This window comes from Oncorhynchus keta, chromosome 8, assembly GCF_023373465.1.
Source record: "Oncorhynchus keta strain PuntledgeMale-10-30-2019 chromosome 8, Oket_V2, whole genome shotgun sequence".
Taxonomy (NCBI): Eukaryota; Metazoa; Chordata; class Actinopteri; order Salmoniformes; family Salmonidae; genus Oncorhynchus; species Oncorhynchus keta.
In genome coordinates this window covers 20,630,695-20,652,142 of record NC_068428.1, presented here as the reverse complement: position 1 = coordinate 20,652,142, position 21,448 = coordinate 20,630,695, and the positions used below count along the sequence as shown (strand labels likewise).

General features: G+C 40.2%; 1 protein-coding gene across 5 annotated transcripts in view; it reads right to left on the bottom strand.

The window, feature by feature from the left end:
* LOC118386979 (RAC-alpha serine/threonine-protein kinase-like) overlaps positions 1-21,448 on the bottom strand; it is a 70,633-nt gene that overhangs the window by 15,689 nt on the left and 33,496 nt on the right. For 3 of the 5 annotated variants that reach the window (XM_035775045.2, XM_035775044.2, XM_052523808.1), the window contains one exon: positions 12,767-12,945. The exons of the other annotated variants lie outside the window; for them this stretch is intronic. In XM_035775045.2, the coding sequence (XP_035630938.1) occupies positions 12,767-12,812 (46 nt within the window). In that variant the 5' untranslated portion in view covers positions 12,813-12,945. The remainder of the gene's footprint in view (positions 1-12,766; positions 12,946-21,448) is intronic. 5 annotated transcript variants of the gene reach the window in all.

Below are 21,448 nucleotides of genomic sequence, written 5' to 3'. Positions count from 1 at the left end.
CTGACCACCATGGCCACCCTCCCCCAACTAACTGCCAATCTCTACAGACAGATCCTGGTGTATCCATCTCTGCAACATTCACAAATGGAATGCTTTGATCAGGCAAGAGTGGCACACCATCGCAAGCCACACAGCTGTAGGCTAAAGGGTGTGGTCTGCTGCCTGCAACATGGGTGTGGCTACTTCGACTAGCCGTGAGGTTAGTCCCATGTCAGGGACAAACCAGCTGCCAGGATACTAAAAACAGAGAATTTAGGCTGAAGCTGGGATATAAGAATACATCTTTCCAGTGGTGATTTGAGTCACATCCAAACCATCTTGTTTCTCCTTCATCTTGTATGACTCATTTGATTGGAATCGGAGGACTCCTAGCCATGTTGAGAGATTGGCTAAAGGGAAGGGTGGATGCGTTCCAGGGAATCCAGATGTTTTTCCCTCAGAGTAGGCTTTTCCAGTGGGTGACTAACTCCTTGGCTCAGGCCCCTGCCGTGTTTCAACGTGAAAAGAAATCACAGGGAGGTCATCCAAGCAGCCATCCGTGGCTTTGATTATCCTTGGAATAGTGGGAAAGTCCACGCTCTGTCTGCTGTGATGGAACCAATCCCATAAGAGAACACCTTTGAATACCATCCAGTAAATCTTGTGTACTTAAATTGCCTCACACTAAAATACAGCCCTATTTAATGGACCCAAGATACTTGACATAAAATCATGTCATTCAGGCAAAATTTATACACCTCATTTTCAGTACATACAAATCAGCTCCGCATGTTGTCAACCATACAGATGAGACATGACTGGTATGCTTGGCCTGTTTAAATTAGGTGGCTGCCATTCAGTGCTTTAACGAGCATAACCCTCAGTGTTTCCCCTATATTGATTTTGCAGCGCCAGGCTGCCGCTGCTAAGACGTGGGCACCAGTCCCCCAAAAAGTAAGAGTCAAAAGTTTGGACACCTACTCATTCAAGGGTTTTTCTTTATTTTCCTATTTTCTACATTGTATGATTATTAAGACAAACTATGAAATAACACATGTAGTAACCAAAAAAAAGGTCAAATCAAAATATTTGCCTTGACAGCTTTGCACTCTTGCCGTTCTCTCAACCAGCTTCACCTGGAATGTTTTTCCAACAGTCTTGAAGGAGTTCCCACATACGCTAAGGTCTTGTTGGCTGCTTTTTCTTCACTCCGTTGTCCAACTCATCCCAAACCATCTCAATTGGGTTGAGGTCGGGGGATTGTGGAAGCCAGGTCATCTTATGCAGCACTACATCACTCTCCTTCTTGGTCATATAGCCCTTACACAGCCTGGAGGTGTGTTGGGTCATTGTCCTGTTAAAAAACAAATTAGTGGGACTAAGCCCAAACCAGATGTGATGGTGTATCACTGCAGAATGCTGTGGTAACTATGCTGGTTAAGTGTGCCCTAAATTCTAAATAAAAATCAGACAGTGTCACCAGCAAAGCACCCCCGACACCATCACACATGCGGAGGTCTGTTCACCTACTCTGCGTCTCAAAGACACAGCGGTTGGAACCAAAAATCTCAAATTTGGACACAGACCAAAAGGACAGATTTCCACCGGTCTAATGTCCATTGCTTGCGTTTCTTGGCCCAAACAGGTCTTCTTATTGGTGTCCTTTAGTAGTGGTTTCTTTGCAGCAATTCTACCATGGAAGCCTGATTCACGCAGTCTCCTCTAAACAGTTGATGTATCTAACTTGAACTCTGAAGTATTTATTTGGGCGGCAGTTAACTACTGCAGAGGATAAGTTCATTAGAGGTACCTCTGGGTCTTCCTTTCCTGTAGCGGTCTTCATGAGAGCCGGTTACATCATAGTGCTTGATGGTTTTCAACTGCACTTGAAGAAACTGTCAGTTTTTGAAATGTTCCAGATTTACCGACCTTCATGTCTTAAAGTAATGTTCCTCTTTGCTTATTTGAGCCGTTCTTGCAATAATATGGACTTGGTCTTTTACCAAATTGTGATAACTTCTGTATTCCAACCCTACCATGTCACCACACAACTGATTGGTTCAAATACAAGGAGGAAAGAAATCCCACCAATTCACTTAAGGCACACCTGTTAATTGAAATGCATTCCAGGTGACTAACTCATGAAGCTGGTTGAGAGAATGCCAAGTGTTACTACATGATTCCATATGTTATTTCATAGTTGTGATGTCTTCACTATTGTACAATGTAGAAAATAATACAAATAAAGAAAAACCCTGGAATGAGTAGGTGTCCAAACTTTTGACTGGTACTGTATCATTTAAAGAAATATATATTCAAGAGATGGGAAAAGATTCAGTGTAAACTGAAAATGACTAAAACCAGATAAAGTATATAGAAAAGATAATGTAGCTATCCAATTAATTATAAGATAGCTATCCAATTATATAGATAATCTTTGAGAACTAACAACCAAAATAAATAAAAAAGTAGCCAGTCGGGGAGAATACAATTCCAAATTTCATGGGCCCCCCCCATTGATTTTGCTATAATGTTTCAGTCACCGTTTGAGTCACATAAGAACACTGCATAAGCAATGGCAAAATATGTATAATTGCAGGAAACTACACTTATCAAAAATATAAGGTGTTAGTCCCATGTTTCAGGAGATGAAATAAAATATCCCAATATGCAAAGCTAATCTCTCAAATTTGTTGCACAATTATTTTTTTAACATCCCTGTTTTTGAGCATTTCTACATTTCCAGGATAATCCAGCCACCTGACAGTTATGGCATATCAAAAAGCTGATTAAACATGATCATTACAAAGGTGCAGCTTGTGCTGGGGACAACAAAAGACCACTATAAAATGTAACGTTTTGTCACAACACAATGCCACAGATGCCTCAAGTTCAGGGAGAGGAGAGTGCAATTGACATCCTGACTGCAGGTATGTCCACCATATCGGTTGCCAGAGAATGTAATGTTAATTTCTCTACCATAAACCGCCGTTTTAGAGAATTCAGCAGTACGTCCAACCAGCCTCGCAACCGCTGAAAACGTGTATGGCACCGTGTGGGCGAGCAGTTTGCTGATGTCAAAGTTGTGAACAGTGCCCCATGGTGGCGGTGGGGTTATGGTATAGGCAGGCATAAGCTACAGACAACAAACACAATTGCATTTTATCAATGACAATTTGAATGCAGACATATACAGTGACAAGTTTCTGAGACCCATTGTCGTGCCATTCATCCACCTCATGTTTCATCATGATAATGCATAGCCCCATGTCACAAGGATCTGTACACAATTCCTGGAAGCTGAAAATGTACCAGTTCTTCCATGGCCTGCATACTCAGACATGTCACCCATTGAGCATCTTTGGGATGCTTGGGACCGGCATGCACGACAGCATGTTCCAGTTCCCGTTAATATCTAGCAACTTTGCACAGCCATTGAAGAGGAGTGGGACAACATTCCATAATCAACAGCCTGATTAGCTCTATGCGATGGAGGTGTTATGCCACATGGGGCAAATGGTGGCCACAGCAGATACTGACTGGTTTTCTGATCTTGTCAGCCGGTGATTGTCAAGAAAATAACCGCTGATCTCACAGTAAATCGACAGTTAATTAGCATAAAACATGTTTAGCATCTCCTGGCTTCCACACATAGCCTATAAGCCAATGATGCAGACCTTTTGGAATATCTACATTTTAATAAGTCTAATAAATCCATGTAATATAACCTACACTATCACAATAAATCCATTATTTAATTTAGACAGGTCTAAACAAACATGATAAAGAAAATGTAGTCTATTTCAGAACAGAATAGCTTACTCTGAGTTGTCCTTATGTTAGGCCCGGATATGGCTATGCCATATGACTGTGGGCTACACTAGTTTATTTTAACAGACAAGTTTTGCTTAGAATTCCATGGCATTATTTTGAAAAAAAAGTGCGCACCTACGTTTTATGAACTGTAACTAAGTAAAATCTTGTTGAGTTTCTATTTTTGTACAGTATAGCTTTAAAACTGTACACCTTTCTCTCCACCTCATGCCAAAATGTGTAGAATTAAGGCTGTGCCCTACAACAAATTCTCTCGAATAGTCTTTTCTTTTTGACCAATCGATTGGTCACTTTTCTCAATATATAGACACATCCTATGTGTTTTAATCAAATCAACTAAACTCAGCAACAAAAGAAATGTCCTCTCACTGTCAACTGAGTTTATTTCCAGCAAACTTAACGTGTAAATATTTGTATGAACATGAACATAAAATTTAACAGACAAACTGAACAAGTTCTACAGACGTCCCTGAACAAAGTTAGGGCGGGGAGGGGGTCAAAATAAAAAGAAACAGTATCTGGCCACCAGCTGCATTAAGTACGGCAGTGCATCTCCTCATCATGGACTGCACCAGATTTGCCAGTTCTTGCTGTGAGATGTTACCCCACTCTTCCACCAAGGCACCTGCAAGTTCCCGGACATTTCTGGGGGGGAATGGCCCTAGCTCTCAACCTTCGATCCAACAAGTCCCAGACGTGCTCAATGGGATTGAGATCCAGACTCTTCTCTGGCCACGGCAGAACACTGACATTGCTGTCTTGCAGGAAATCACACACAGAATTAGCAGTATGGCCGGTGGCATTGTCGTGCTGGAGGGTCATGTCAGCATGAGCCGGCAGGAAGGGTACCACATGAGGATGTCTTCCCTGTAACACACAGCGTTGAGATTGCAGGCAATGACAACAAACTTAGTCCAATGATGCTGTGACACTGCCCCAGACCATGACGGACCCTCCACCTCCAAATCGATCCCGCTCATTCTTTCAACGATTGACACGAATCAGACCATCACCCACCGGTGAGACAAAACCGTGACTAGTCAGTGAAGAGCACATTTTGCCAGTTCTGTCTGGTACAGCTACGGTGGGTTTGTGCCCATAGGTGATGTTGTTGCCGGTGATGTCTGGTGAGGACCTGTCTTACAACAGGCCTACAAGCCCTCAGTCCAGCCTCTCGTGGACAGACTGAGCACTGGAGGGAGAGATTGTGCGTTCCTGGTGTAACTCGGGCAGTTTTATTGCCATCCTGTACCTGTCCCGCAGGTGTGATGTTCAGATCCTGTGCAGGTGTTGTTACACGTGGTCTGCCACTGCGAGGACAATCAGCTGTCCGTCCTGTCACCCTGTAGCGCTTAGGCGTCTCACAGTACGGACATTGCAATTTATTGCCCTGGCCACATCTGCAGTCGTCATGCCTTCTTGCAGCATGCCTAAGGCATGTTTTTGCAGATGAGCAGGGACCCTGGGCATCTTTTTGGTGTTTTTCAGAGTCAGTAGAAAGCCCTCTTCAGTGTCCTAAGTTATCATAACTGTGACCTTAACTTCACTAGGGTAGGGGGAAGCATTCAAAATTTTGGATGAAAAGCGTGCAAATTAAACTGCCTGCTACTCAGGTCCAGCAGCTAGGATATGCATATAATTAGTAGATTTGGATAGAAAACACTAAAAAGTTTCCAAAATTGTTGAAATAATGTCGGAGTATAACAGAACTAATATGGCAGGTGAAAACCTGAGGAAAATCCATCCAGGAAGTGGGAAATCTGAGGTTTGTAGTTTTTCAAGTGATTGCCTATCCAATATACTGTGTCTATGGTGTCAGATTGCACTTCCTAAGGCTTCTACTAGATGTCAGTCTTTAGAATGTTTCAGGCTTCTACTGTGAAGGGGGAGCGAATAAGAACTGTTTGAATTGGGGGTCTAGCAGAAAGTCTTTAGTTTAGTCACGCACAAGCTCCGTTCCTTTTCATTTCTAAAGACAGGAATTGTCTGGTTGGAATATTATTGAAGATTTATTACAAAAAAATCCTAAAGATTGATTCTATACATTGTTTGACATGTTTCTACGAACTGTAATGGAACTATTTAGACTTTGTCTGGACTTAGTGCCCACGCACTGTGCATTTGGATTACAGGACTAAAGGCGAACAAAAAGGAGGTATTTGGAAATAAAGATTAACTTTATCAAACAAAACAAACATTTGTCTAACATGGAGACCTGGGAGTGCCATCATATGAAGATCAAAGGTAAGTGATTCATTTTAATGCAATTTTTTTTTACTTGTGACACCTCTCCTTGGCTGGAAAATGGCTGTATGGTTTGTGGCTAGGCGCTGACCAAACATAATTGCAAAGTGTGCTTTTGCCGTACGGCCTTTTTGAAATCTGACACAGCAGTTGCATTAAGGAGAAGTTTCTTTAATCGTATGTTAAACACTTATATCTTAGATCAATGTTTATGATGAGTATTTCTGTAAATTGATGTGGCTCTGCACTTTCACCAAATGTTTGTTTGAGACAATACATTTCTGAACATAACGTATCAATTTCAATTGAGGTATTTGGACAAAGATTAACTTTATCGAACAACACACACATTTGTTGTCTAACATGGAGTCCTGAGTGCTATCTGATGAAGAGCAAAGGTTAGTGATTCATTTAAATTTCTATTTCTGACTTTTGCAAGCCCTCTCCTTGGCTGGAAAATGTCTGTATGGTTGTGACTAGGCGCTGACCTAACATAATCGCATGGTGTGCTTTCGCAGTAAAGCCTTTTTGAAATCGGACACTGGTTGGATTTACTAGAAGTTTATCTTTTAAAATGGTGTATAATACTTGTATGTTTGATGAATTTTAATTATGAGATTTCTGTTTTGAATTTGGCGCCCTGCAAGTTCACTGGCTGTTGTCGAGGTGGGACGCTAACGTCCCACTTGTACCAGAGAGGTTAATTGCCTACCGTCTAAGCTGTTAGTGTCTTATCAACAGTTCCACAGGTGCATGTTTATTCATTGTTTATGGTTCATTGAACAAGCATGGGAAACAGTGTTTAAACCCTTTGCAATGAAGATCTGTAAAATTATTTGGATTTTCTTTTAAAGACAGGGTCCTGAAAAAGGGAAGTGTCTTTTTTTGCTGAGTTTATACGCACTGAGCTTGTCTGATCCTTTAAGCAAACTGTTTGATTAAATAATTATGACAAATTACTAGGAGTGTGACCACAAATGATTTGGTTGCACTGGATCTGGCTCATACTTGCTGCGCAAAAAAATAAATAAACATTGAGTGACTCTCCCTCTCCTCCCTGCTGCAGCGACCACTACAGCAACATAATTACAGCCAAGTCTGACTGAAAAGTTCTTACAGAAATCCCTCATTTGTTCAGAAAAAAAGATCTATTTCCTCAACCCTTGCTCTCTCTACTGACACATGTAAACTCTGGCCAGCGTAACACAACAGCAAAATGGATTGAGAGGACGTGACAAATAAACTGGAACGGGGGAATGTTTACTGGTTGCTCAGGAGGTAAAGGGGAAGTCAGATGTGTGGAATGAATGGCTAGTTGTTGAAAATACTGGCGATCAAGAATAAAGTAAGGGGCAAGCGCTGTGCGCATATTATGTGTGCCAAACAGGTGATGTTAGATTACAATATACATTTTCTGACCATTTGGACAAAGTATGTTTTTTTGGGGTAAAGCCTTTATTACAGCAAAGACTAAAAACAGTCACATTCGTTAAGCAAATTAGAGAAATGAACGATTTAGGCCTATTTATTGTTTACACTAATTATTCAACCATCCCTTTTATTTAATTAAAACTAAAATGCTTTTACTGCATTTCAAATCATAAATGACTCATTTGCTGTGTGATGACATTAACGAATAAATGATTGATTGATACAGTAGCCTATTTAAGAATTGAAATATAGGCCGAAGTTAGTTACGGTATTAAGACTAAACAGGATGCGTTCTTAAGCATACAGCTCAATCAATGGTGGTTATACAAGGCTGCTATACTAAGCCTACTAATGACAATGACATTACTTATTATAATGATAATAATAACAATAAGGAGATCAAGGAAAAAGTGGCATTATTATTATATATATATAATTTGACCATTTGGAACAGTGTAGACACTAAATAAAAAATACCAGAGGCTGGTCTAATGAAAAAACTGTGAAGCCTTTATTTCAGCATATCAAAACAGCAGAATTTGTGTACTTGTTTTGGTTACATGAGTGGTTGTGGTTACATGAGGCCTGGTACTCACGGAATCAGTAGACTGTTAAACACTCAAACAGGCAACAGAAGCAGGTTGTCATTTCTGTAGATATTATTTATAAAGCCAAGTACATTTAATAAACAGTTAAGCTATCGATTTAAAGACTTAATTAAATTGGGGTTTCCCATCTCTCTCCTCACTTTTACTCAACAATTAAGGCAAGGGCTGTTGTCTCATCTAACTCTGCTGCTGCCTCCGCCCCATTGTTCTCAACACCGATATGCTGGTTAACTTCGCTATTATGCACATGGCAACATGGTCTATGAAAAGGTGCCAATTCAACAGCGCACTGATGCGTTTCAGAACCGCAGACAGCAACCACTATCCAACGTGGAAGAAAACCCATTTGTAAAATATATATTTTTATTTGTGATGCAACATTGTTCTTACATAATATAACCACATACAATTTCAGTAGCAAATGTCTGATGACTGTGTCATCCCCATGGATCAGTACTATAGGTCGACCGATTATGATTTTTCAACGGCGATACAGATTATTGGAGGACCAAAAAAGCAGAATACCGATACCGTCCGATTGTTTTATTTATTTGTAATAATGACAATTACAACAATACTGAATGGGCACTTATATTTTAACTTAATATAATACATCAATAAAATCAATTTAGCCTCAAGTAAATAATGAAACGTGTTCAATTTGGTTTAAATAATGTTGATAGGCTTGAAGTCATAAACAGCGCAATGCTTGATGCACAACGAAGAGCTGCTGGTAAAACGCACAAAAGTGTTGTTTGAATGAATGATTACACGCCTGCTTCTGCCAACAACCACTCAGTCAGATACTTAGATACATGTATGCTCAGTCAGATTATATGCAACGAAGGACACGCTAGATAATATCTAGTAATATCAACCATGTGTAGTTAAAAGTGATTATGATTGATTGTTTTTTTTATAAGATAAGTTTAATGCTTGCTAGCAACTTACCATGGCTTACTGCATTCGCTTAACAGGCAGTCTCCTTGTGGAGTGCAACAAGAGAGAGGCAGGTTGTTATTGCGTTGGACGAGTTAACTGTAAGGTTGCAAGATTGGATCCCCCGAGCTGAAAAAGTGAAAATCTGTCGTTCTGCCCCTGATCGAGGCAGTTAACCCACCGTTCCTAGGCCGTCATTGAAAATAAGAATGTGTTCTTAACTGACTTGCCTAGTTAAATAAAGGTATTAAAAAATGTAAAAGTTATTTTTTTAAACGGCACTCATAAATACCGATTTCCGATTGTTATGAAAACTTGAAATCAGCCCTAATTAAAATCGGCCATTCCAATTAAATCGGTCGACCTCCAATCAGTACACTCAGACATGCAAGAATTGGACAGGTCTCTTGTACACCATGATTATTATTTTTATTGCTACTGCTCGACTAAAGAAATCTTGATCGACCAACAGCCTATCGACCAAACAATTCACCAAATCGACTAAAATGGGTCAGGCCTAGTAGAGTTGCAAGTAATTCGCTTTAAAGCAGCTACATTTAGTCTCTGCGGCCAAGAGGACCACTAAACTTTCAGTTGGAGGCCATGCTATTGGATACACCCACTACCCCTCCCCTTCCTTTGCCACCACTGTTGAAAAAAATCCCAAGGGAAACACTGCTAAACTAAATTTGTTGTAGGATGTTTGAATGACAGGTGGGCAAAATCCACCCTGAGCAGAAAATGCCTGACAGAACCACTCTGCAGCCTTCATAGTTTCCTGTGGGTGATGTCACCATGGTCACATCAAGAGAGAAAACATCTCCAAATCCCTTGTGGACAAAACAGGCTCCCCGCCACATTAAGCGGCGCAAATCCAGCGCTGGCTGCCTTCCTTTTGATCAGGGCCCAGAGCCATTCTGGGTGGGGTCTGTCTGCATAGCTGAACTGGGATGACCCCGAAACTCCTAGCCACGGCGCTACACTGTCCGACTGGCCAAGGCTGGAGGGAGGGAGGGGGTAGGACTCTCCAGTAAAAACCCAATGGCCTTGCAAACTCCGACTGTCCAGCTTCCACAGTTTGTGTAGTAGGAATCTTGCTGCTGCCATCCTCAGCCACACCCTAATCCCTGCACCATTGCACCGCCTGGCTTTTCCAGAAAGTTGGCCTCTGGTTGAGTTGGGTGTTGTACACAACCTAATAACACCATTTGCTAGAAAATACCATATTGGAGAGTCCGTAAAAATATATTATATCCAGTATAAGCTATCATAGAAGATTTCATGTGTGAAAACACACGTTTTTCATTGTTGCAATCTGGTCGTCCCCGTGGCTAAAGCTATGTTGAGGCTTAACGGCGTACACCATATGTTATGATATACCGGTATTGATGCAGGGACTGGTTTGGGTTTTTACTTTACCTTCTATACCGGTATTTGAATGTTTGGTTTGTTGAATGTGATACGCCATAAGTAAATGTCAATTGTTATAGTTTACTTAGCTACTTGAGTCATCTCTCTCCGTGCCACACAGACCTAGCCCCGCCCCTTGTCACTCAAGGAGTGCATTTGACCTTCCTCAACAACGAGACACTTGCATTCAGTCTGCATGGTCAATGCAGAACATGCAACAATGTTGATGACAACGATGCAGTTTTCACTTTGCGTCTTAATATAAATCCACTAGCGTTCTAAAAATGACATTATTAGTTCATGTTTCTTACATCAGCAAACAGCTAGTATGACTTTTTTTTAGCAAGTTGCCCTAAATCTTGTGAGATGCTAATAGCTAGCTAGCTAGTAAATGTACTGAGTTTGAGCAAACGCAGCAAGCTAATACAGCCTGATAATACCAGTGATGGCGTAGACCTAAAATCAGCTTGTTGTTTGTGCAACAGTATCTTCTAAATCAAAGAGGAATATGCAAAGCAAGAATATGTTAGATACATGAAGTAGCTAAGAGAAAACATGCAATGTAGCCAACCAAAGCTTATAGGGTCCCCTAGGAAACACTTTAGTTCCTACCCTGTCACAATAACTCCCTAGCATTTTAATTCATTGTCATCTCAAACACTGTATTCAATGTACCCACTATTACATTCTAACTATAGAATTAGACTAGTCATTCTATTTTCATGATTCCAACAGTTTTGCTCTAATTAGCAAGTCAAATCGCAATTGCAACATTTGGTTAAAAATAAGTCCTAGATGATTTGTCCATATCATGCAGCCCTAGGCGGCAGTATGGACATTCTCAATTGAGCAGTGGTGTAAAGTACTACTCAAATTGTTTTTTGGTATCTGTACTTTAATTTGGATTACTTTTACTTCACTACATTCCTAAAGAAAATACTGTACTTTTTACTCCATGCATTTTCCCTGACACCCAAATGTACTAGTTACATTTTGAATGCTTAACAGGACAGGAAAATTATCCAATAAACGCACTTATCAAAAGAACATCCACTGCCTCTGATCTGGAGGACTCACTAAACACAAATGCTTTGTTTGTAAATTGTTGGAGTGTGCCCCTGGCCATCTGTAAATACATTTTAAAAATGGTTTGCTTAAGGAATTTGAAATTACTTCTACCTTTGATACTTAAGTACTTTTTATCAATTACATTTAATTTTGATACTTAAGTATATTTAAAACCAAATACTTCTACTCAAGTAGTATTTTACTGGGTTACTAACTTTTACTTGAGTAATTCTCTTTTAATGTATCTTTACTTTTATTCAAGTATGACAGTTGGGTACTCTTTCCACCACCGCAAATGAGTGCAGAAATTATGAAAGTGCTGAAATGTGTTTTGTTTGAAGTTGAATTGAACAGTATAAAACAATCAGAATGGAGAAAGACTTACTGAAATCACTGAGAATGGATGTGTTGCCACCCTGGGATCAGTCACTACTCAAAGCAAAATGTACAACTTTTATTGAATATTGAATAAAAAAATAAATGGAATTTATTTTAAATACCATGATAATATTTTGGCAATATCGCCCAGCCCTAGCGTACGCTGGCAACAGTTAGTTAATAGAGTGGGGGGGGGGTCTATTTCTTTGTTTATAGAACACGGAAAGGGTCAAAGGAGAAGCAGGTGCGAGTGGAAAACACACCAATTCCAGACGGAACCGGAAAATATGCACATGGAATGGCCTGGGTCACAGCAGAGACCCAGAGTTCAATCTGCACAAAGACTAATCCAAAACAAGAGAAAGGTTGAAAAACACAGCTTTAAAGTTGAATGGATGTGCCCCCCCCCCAGAAATTGGCAAATGTTTTACACATAAAACATTTCTCATCAGCTTTTACAAATGCCCTGATATAACCTCTACTAGTGTGTACACTAACAGGTTTGTTATGAGGATGTATTCACAGGCCTTAGGTGTCAGGAACCACATTTTTAAGGACCATACACATTCATAGGGGCCATAAACATTCTTAGACAGTAAACATTGCATCACTTGCATTGTAGACCTGGTTATCGATGAATGGAGCTGAAACAGGAAGCAATCTTAGAAACGTGTGACGCAGGGACGACTTTATATGCCCTTTTATCTCAAGAGACAACAGGTTGGCTAATTGACAACCATGCAAACATAACCAGAAAAAGCAACAAAATCTACACTTATTTCAAAGCAGGACAGAGGCAACATATATGTTAGATTGTGTGTGATTTCCAAAGCCTTAGGTAAGAGGGTGGTGGAGATCGAGGGTAGAGGTATTACCTCGTTTGTGAAGCCATCCCTCCTTCACAATGACTACTTCACCCATGGCGGCCCGTGGAAGAATGGGGAGGGGTTTTGTCCTCTGAGGTGGTCCCACAGAAGGAGGCGTCACTCTCGTCCCCTTCACTCAAATCAGGAGCGGTCTAGTGCTGGGGAAGGTTTCAGCCAGCACTGTTTACCTATTGGGAGGTTAAAAGACAGACGGATAAGGAATAAATGCATCCTAGTTCAAATCCAGCAAGTTACACATTCTTAAGTGCTGCAAATATTAACAAAGGTCGAGTGAGAGCAACATTTACAGACAAAGAAACAAGAATTACAAAATGTCAATCAGTGCTTAATGCGCAAAAACACCAAGTTACTTACTATACAAAGCACTTACAAAATTACTGTTAACAAAATGTTAACAATGTTAATATAATTAGTTTTACTACACATAAATGGCAAATGAAATGTTACATGTTCCTATTTCTGTCTTGTAGCATCCTCCTGAACAAGCCTCTGGTATTTGTTAGTACAAGACCCTTACTGTAACTGAAAGCACAGGGACATAGAACTATGCAGACCCTTTAGCAGCTGTCAAATCATTCTACTTTGTTATGGCTAACCCCACTTATCCCTCCATATATCTCAACACTGGAAATATTGCTTCATTATCATCCCCTGGATATATATTTTGTGCAATGCCACATGTATCACGTAATGGAATTATAATCAAGATGGTTCCCAGGTTAGGTCAGGTAGTTAACCCCAGGTGAATGAGTGAAATTTCAGCTTTATTTTGGTAGGCCTAATAATTATACTATTGCACTGTAACTACACTATGATCACAATACCATGATTCATATTAGTGCAAAAAAAATAAGTTTACATATAATTGTAAAAATATCCGTTAGCAAGCATTGAGGCGCTCTATTTGTGTGAATCCTTTGTTTCTGGAAATTCTGCCCCTGACTGCAACCCAATTATATTAAAATAAATTGCACCACTGTTTAACGGGGTGAAATGAAAAGGCATGAAAAGAGCTTATTGAATGCACTGACAGAAGATCTAGAGGGGGTAATGCGGGTTCACATTCTGATACTGTATTGTCTTCAGACAGCAGGTGCTGTCTAGCACAGCATATGCCAAGTGCATTCTAGTGATGGGGGTATCAATACAGTTACATTAAATCGGGATATTATTTTGACTATCGGAATATTATTCGATATATATTAAGATTATATTAGTAATTTCCATTAATAGCTTGTTTTCCCCATCACTTTAAACTACAATATGTACACTACCGTTCAAATGTTTGGGGTTACTCAAACATATCCTAGTTTTTGAAAAAAATTCAATGATGCTGGAGGAGTGCTTGACACCATCTGTCAAGCATGGTGGAAGCAATGTGTTGGTCTGGGGGTGCTTTGGTGGTGGTAAACTGGGAGATTTGTACAGGGTAAACGGGATCTTGAAGGAGGAAGGCTATCACTCCATTTCGCAACACCATACCTAGTGGACAGTGCTTAATTGGAGCCAATGTCCTCCTACAACAGGACAATGACCCAAAGCACAGCTCCAAACTATGCAATAACTATTTAGGGAAGAAGTAGTCATCTGTTATTCTGTCTATAATGGAGTGGCCAGCACAGTCACCGGCTCTCAACCCTATTGAGCTGTTGTGGGAGCAGCTTGACCATAGGTACGTAAGAAGTGCCAATCAAGCCAATACAACTTTTGGGAGGTGCTTCAGGAAGCATGGGGTGAAATCTCTTAAATTGACAACTAGAATGCCAAAAGATCTGCAAGGCTGTAATGGCTGCATATGGAGGATTCTTTGACGAAAGCAAAGTTTGAAGGACACAATTATTATTTATAACCTTGTCAATGTCTCGACTATATTTCCTATTAATTTTGCAACTCATTTCATGTATGTCTTAAAGGAAAATTTCAAAGTGACCCCAAACTTTTGAACGGTAGTGTAACTTTGTGCGACCAACCAAATTCACAATGAAATGTGAGTTATAGAGCTGTCATTATCATTGAAAGCAAGTCTAAGAAGAGGTAGATCTGTTCGGTGTGTGCCATTTCCATGCTTCCCGTGCTTAAGTTTTGCATCTTTTACTTTGTTTTGTACACCAACTTTAAACAGCTGAAAATAAACATATTTCAGTGGTTTAGATGGTACAATGATTCTCTACCCTATACGTGCTTGTTCTGTCAAACTAGTTGAATTTTAGTAACCAGGAAATGGCAGAGCGATTCATGCATAGTACATCTTTAAATAGGGAGACAATTTGTTTTCTGCACTTATTTCCGTGACTGATCAAAAAAAAAAAAAACTCATGGCTCTCTCATCCATCTGCAGCAGACACATGGTGAGGAATATGTTTGGAACATCAAACCACAATATAATGAGAAATGCAATACATATCATATTGACACCTAAGTATGGTGATAATATGATATTGTGAGGTCTCTGGCAAGACATTTCAGATGTACATTTTCTGCACGTCTTTGAAGATAATAAATAACATGTGGTTCCTGAGACAGAGATGGCATCCAATGACTTCCAAGTTCCCTCCCCACTGCACTACATTGCACACTCCATCTAGCAGCTACTAACAGTCTACTTCGCACCTTAAATTTTTTTGACCTACCTATCAAGTATCATTTCACCTGGAGTAAAAAGAACAGGTTCCAACAGTGAACTGCTCAGAAGGCCAAAACAAAGACATTTTTAAACATGCATGCTCCGTTGTCGACCATAACCCACCAGATTATTTGTTTGAGTAAATAACGAGCTGCCAGATAACAGGTAACTGCCAAAATAGATGAAAAACAGAGTAAACGAGGGATGCAAAATACTCTACATGACCAATAAGTTTGTGGACACCTGCTAGTCGAACATCTCATTCCAAAATTATGGGCATTAATATGGAGTTGGTCCCCCCCTTTCCTGCTTTAACAGCCTCTAATCTTCTGGGAAGGCTTTCCACTAGATGTTGGAACATTGCTGCGGGGACTTGTCCATTCAGCCACAAGAGAATTAGTGAGGTCAGGCACTGATGTTGGGCAATTAGGCCTGGCTCGTAGTCGGCGTTCCAATTAATCTCAAAGGTGTTCGATGGGTTTGAGGTCTAGGCTCTGTAAGTCAGTCAAGTTCTTCCACACCAATCGCTTCAAAGCATTTCTGTATGGACCTCGCTTTGTGCACAAGGGCATTGTCATGCTGAAACAGGAAAGGGCCTTCCCAAAACTGTGGCTGAAATAGCCAAATCCACTCATTTGAAGAGGTGTGTAGGTGTGTGTGTGTGTGTGTGTGTACACAAAAGTTTGTTTTTATTGAGGAACAGAGAAAATACAAGTAAAAGAACAAAAGGATCTGGCAGTTACATCACACATCAGTTTTGTAGCCATTTCCTAGTGAAAGCATTTTTACTGGCTGCCAGTAGAACCTTCAAGAGGTACTTTTCTCTATTGTGTAAGTTCAGGTATTTCACCCAAGTACAAAGAAATTCACGTTTGTTCTGTCAAATCCCATTATTTTTCCAATGTTCGAGCTTATTTCTCCCCAGTAAGTTTTGATTGCAGAGCAGGACCAAAAGATACGAGAGTGATCCACCCTTGATAGCCACATTCTCTCCAACAACGGTGTAGGGAACCAGCCTGTTTTGATTTCAGTTTAGGCATTATGAAGAAATAACATTCTTCCAACAGAATTCTCTCCATGTTGAGTCTCTAATATGTTCAATCATGTTTCATCAGTTATTTCAATATCAAGTTCCTCCTCCCATTTCTTTTTAATACAGTTTGTAGAATATTTCTTTGAGGATTGAATACCCAAGTAAAGAGGTTGTTGTTTTTTACTCCAAGTTGTATGCGTTAGTGAATACTTGGATTCATTTTTGAGGTGCTCGAGGTACGGTTACACATTTTGGGGAATATTCAGTTGTGGAAACTTTCCGTGGGAATTAACAGAAATATATGCAAATTACAAAAATGTAATGTTTTGTGCATTGATATATTTACCATAACATATGGAGACAGAATCATAAACCTTTCACCTTATCATAAGTAGACAATTGCAAAGGATTAGATCCTTCCAATAGAAATTAAACAATTTAGTTACGAATAAAACTTTAATTTAGGAGAGTTGACTCATCACATGATTTCACTGAACAACAAAAGGGAATATTAAATAATGTCCAATGATCCATCGCATCACCCAAAAACATCAACATACATCTGTAAAACTATAGTTTCAAGACTAAAGCTTTGGTTGTCTTCCTCTCAGGCTTCCATGTCTTCTCCCTGGACCTCAATGTCCAGCTCTTGAACAGACTTAGGACTCACCTTCACTATCACTTTCCAACCTTGATGGCTTGTTTTCAGGCTCAAAAACACAAAAATGTGTAGGTCAGCCTGTTGCATGCTTTGGTGTGTGTTCCCAAACAAGGACCAGTTGCGCTCTGAGGCAGCTGATGTTGGTGGGATTTGGAGGATGAGGCAACTGGGGAAAGAGCCTCAGATCCACAAAGTCCCTTCCACCAGGTGGTTGATGAGATATGCTGGCACGACTGCCATATTGCATCTCCATCCCAAAGCCCTTGCTTGGAAGTGTACTTTGCCAGACTGTCAAGAAACTTTCCCTCATCCAGGCCAAGGTGGCGAGACACGGTAGTGATGCTCTTACCAGCATACTTGGGGTCCAACATGTACACTGCGGGGTGCATGGGCTTCAGGCAGAAGTCTTCATGTGTTTCAGAACTGCAATTTCCTCTGCTTGGAGCAACCGTGAAGTGGGCAGGGCAGTATAGATTTCTTCTCTTACATCCGCAAGCAGAGTGAACATCAGACAGGATGGCATTGTCTCCCTCAATCCATGTAATGGCTACTGCTATTGGTATCAGGAGTTTGACTGCTGACTACTCTCTCCCAAAATACATCATCCAGGAGGATCCTCTTTAAAAAAATATTTTTTTTTACCCCTTTCTCCCCAATTTTGTGGTATCCAAATTGTTAGTAGCTACTATCTTGTCTCATCACTACAACTCCAGTACGGGCTCGGGAGAGACGAATGTTGAAAGTCATGCGTCCTCCGATACACAACCCAACCAAGCCACACTGCTCCTTAACACACGCATTGGAGCAACCGTGAAGTGGGCAGGGCAGTATGGATTTCTTCTCTTACATCTGCAAGCAGGTTTGATGCGCGCTGTGTTAAGCAGTGCGGCTTGGTTGGGTTGTGTATCGGAGGGTTGTGTATCCCTGGTTGAGTGGTGGCGATGTAGTTCATTACAAATGAGTAGATAAAGCATGTCTGGTTGGAGGAGTGTATGCTGGGCGAAGAACATTCAGAAATCTCTTCCAATACACGTCGCCTGTGAGCAGAGGTGAACCAGTTGCATACACAGCTTGAGCAAAACATTAATTAGCATTTCTCTTTTTACGTTCTTCCATTGAGTCAAGAAAAACTGATTCCAGGAGGACCATGAGCTGTTGCTACCAATAAGGTGTCGGATTCATCATTTTTACCTCAAATAGAAGTACGGGGTCTTTTGTCAGAGGTTGCTTGTTGTGAGCGCTGAGGTAACTTAATGCACTTGGCCAGACGATTCTGCATCTTTGAAGAATGCAACACATATGATTTGGCACAGTATTTGCAAATGTACACAGCTTATCCTTTTACATTAGCTGCAGTGAAAAACAAATACAATTTCATGTACAGATACATAGTCAAGCAATTTAACTCCTTTGTTCTAAAATTAATCATGTATGGAAACAGGTGAATTAACACTCAGCTAGCTCAAGCAAGCTAAAACCCACACGTTAGCAAAAACTAACTAGCAGAAATTGTTAACAAGTTAGAAATAATTTAAACACACTTTGCAGTAGGCTACTATGTAATAGTGAAGACAAAATGTCTTAAAATATATATATTCACCCCACCCAGTATTGTTATCAAAACTTACAAGAAAGCATGTAGTCCTTGGATCGGACAGTGTAGTAGTGTGGGCTCAATAACATCTAAGTGGGCAAAATCTTGAGAATCAGCTGTATATGTGATGGATGAGTGCAGTGTGCATGCAGAGGGTTGCAATTCCATTGAATTGGGGATATTTTAACCAAGATTTCCACAAGAACAAGAATTGCCTTGTGTGTATCCCATTTTTAAAAAATTGTGTCTGCCTATTTCATATGAAAGCAGTTTGATCCCCATCAAGCAATTCTGGGATTAAGTCTTCCATTCTTTTGGCTATTATTGATGAATATAGTTAATAACCCGTGTTAAGAATTGCAATTGGTCTATAGGAACTGCATTCCTTCTTACCTTTACCCTCTTTTGGGATTACAGATATGATGGCTTCTCTCCAAGAGGGTGGAAAACCCTCCCCTCCCGCAAAGTCCAGTTAAAACCAGGCCTTAAGTAGGTGTTAGTTGTTCTCTGAAGGCTTTGAACCATTCTTTAAAAAAGGAAGCCATCAGTGCCTGGAGACTTGTTTACTTTTAGATATTGCTTTAATAATTTCTTCAGTAGTTACTTCCGAAGTTTGTCATCATTTTGCTCTGCCCCAATTGAGGGGAGATAGAGAATTAAAAAAATAAAACTATTGTCTGTGCATCTGCGTTCTCTGGTTGCTTGTACAGATGTGTAATAGGATTCAAAAGCATTCTGTATTTCATCCAATTTACATGTAATCTTTGTTTTGGGGTCTTATTTTGAAAATGGTATTCCGTGCTTGTTTCCTGAGTCTCCATGCTAGTAATTTCGTTGCCTTTGAGCCTGCTTCATAATACCGTTGTTTCAGGAATCTGAGCTTTTTCCTCTTCTTCACTATAAATCTGGTCAATTTGTTGTTTTACCCATTTACATTTACATTTAAGTCATTTAGCAGACGCTCTTATCCAGAGCGACTTACCCTTGAATCTCTCGTAATAGGAGGGTCTTTGTAATGACTGGGGCCGTTCTAAGTTTAAGGTTTCCTGTAAATTCAGCGGTTCGTGCTTTAATCTTTTTCTTCAGAGATGTGGCTATGATCTTTCCTCTAATAACTGCCATAGCTGCATCCTACAATGTAGCAGGAGATACTTCAACGTTATCATTATTCTCCAGATAGACGTTCAATTCGGTCTTTACCGATTCCTTGAATGCTGGATCTCACAGCATGCTTGTATTAAACCTCCATAGAGTATTTCTTGGTTTGCTATTAGAGTAAAGTAAACTCCATTATGGTCTTTCATTTCTGACAAACTCAAAATTAACTGAATTTGGGATCAAGATTGCAACTCCCCTTCTTCCCATTTTGTAAGAAAAAAAGTATTCCTATATCCAATTTTCTTGAGTTTCTCGTGTTCAGGTGTGGTTAAGTGAGTTTCCTGCCAGAATAGTATGTCACCTCTCTCCAGTTTCATCTTTGCTATTACCTTACTTCTCTTAATGTCACTCCCCAGTGTTTACATTGAGACTTATGACCTTACTTCTCTTGATGTCACTCCCCAGTGTTTACATTGAGACTTATGACCTTACTTCTCTTGATGTCACTCCCCAGCGTTTACATTGAGACTTATGACCTTACTTCTCTTGATGTCACTCCCCAGTGTTTACATTGAGACTTATGACCTTATACTCCCAATGATGCATTGATATAAATAAAAACCCTGTGCACCATATCTGCCTGCTTTATCATGAACCTAAAAATGAACAAAAAAAACAAGAACGATAATGTAAACCAAAGTAGGGAAATACTTTGGTATTTGGACTCCCATGTCAGAGGACTGTCTCTTGCCTCTGGGGTTTGAGGGGATGAGCCTGTCCGCAGGTGGTACCCCTCGCTCAAATATAAGAATGCGTAATGCAGTCGCAAACAGGACCCGTTAGAACCGAAAATATTTTGTAATTCACTGACGTGTATAAGCGACAATTGAAAAGCGACAAGTATATATAGTGGGGCAAAAAAGTATTTAGTCAGCCACCAATTGTGCAAGTTCTCCCACTTAAAAAGTTGAGGCCTGTAATTTAAGTGGGAGAACTTGCACAATTGGTGGCTGACTAAATACTTTTTTGCCCCACTGTAGGTCATGCGTGCATATCATGAATCCTCCCCTTGATATGCCCTTCTGTCACCCCATTGTCAAGGTGTCATTAACCCTGAGATAGACATGTTAATGTGATCATACATGAATTTGTCCTTCAAGAAAACACTTTTGGCTACTTACCCTTGCTCAGCATTAAGGGGGGAAACATATTACCTAGTGACGCACCGATATAACATTTTTGACTGATAACGATATTCTATATTTTCCTTGACAAAAATACCAACATTGAACGATTTTTGCAGCCTTAAGCATTCTAGTACAGTTAAATAGTTACACACACGGACGCAGCGGTCCAAGGCACTGCATCTCAGCGCAAGAGGCATCACTACAGTCCCTGGTTCCAATCCAGGCTGTATCACATCTGGCTGTGATTGGGAGTCCCATAGTGCGGTGCACAATTGGCCAAGCAGCATCCGGGCCATCAATGTAAATACGAATTTGTTCTCAACTGACTTCCCTACTTAAAAGGTCACGCGCACAAAAAAAAGTTTTGGCATTTACATATGTCCCCACTTTGAGTATGTTTTACTGATAACCTATTTATTTCACTTACTTGCTGTGCTGTTACATTGTTCATTCTCATCCAGAATTTCTATGGAA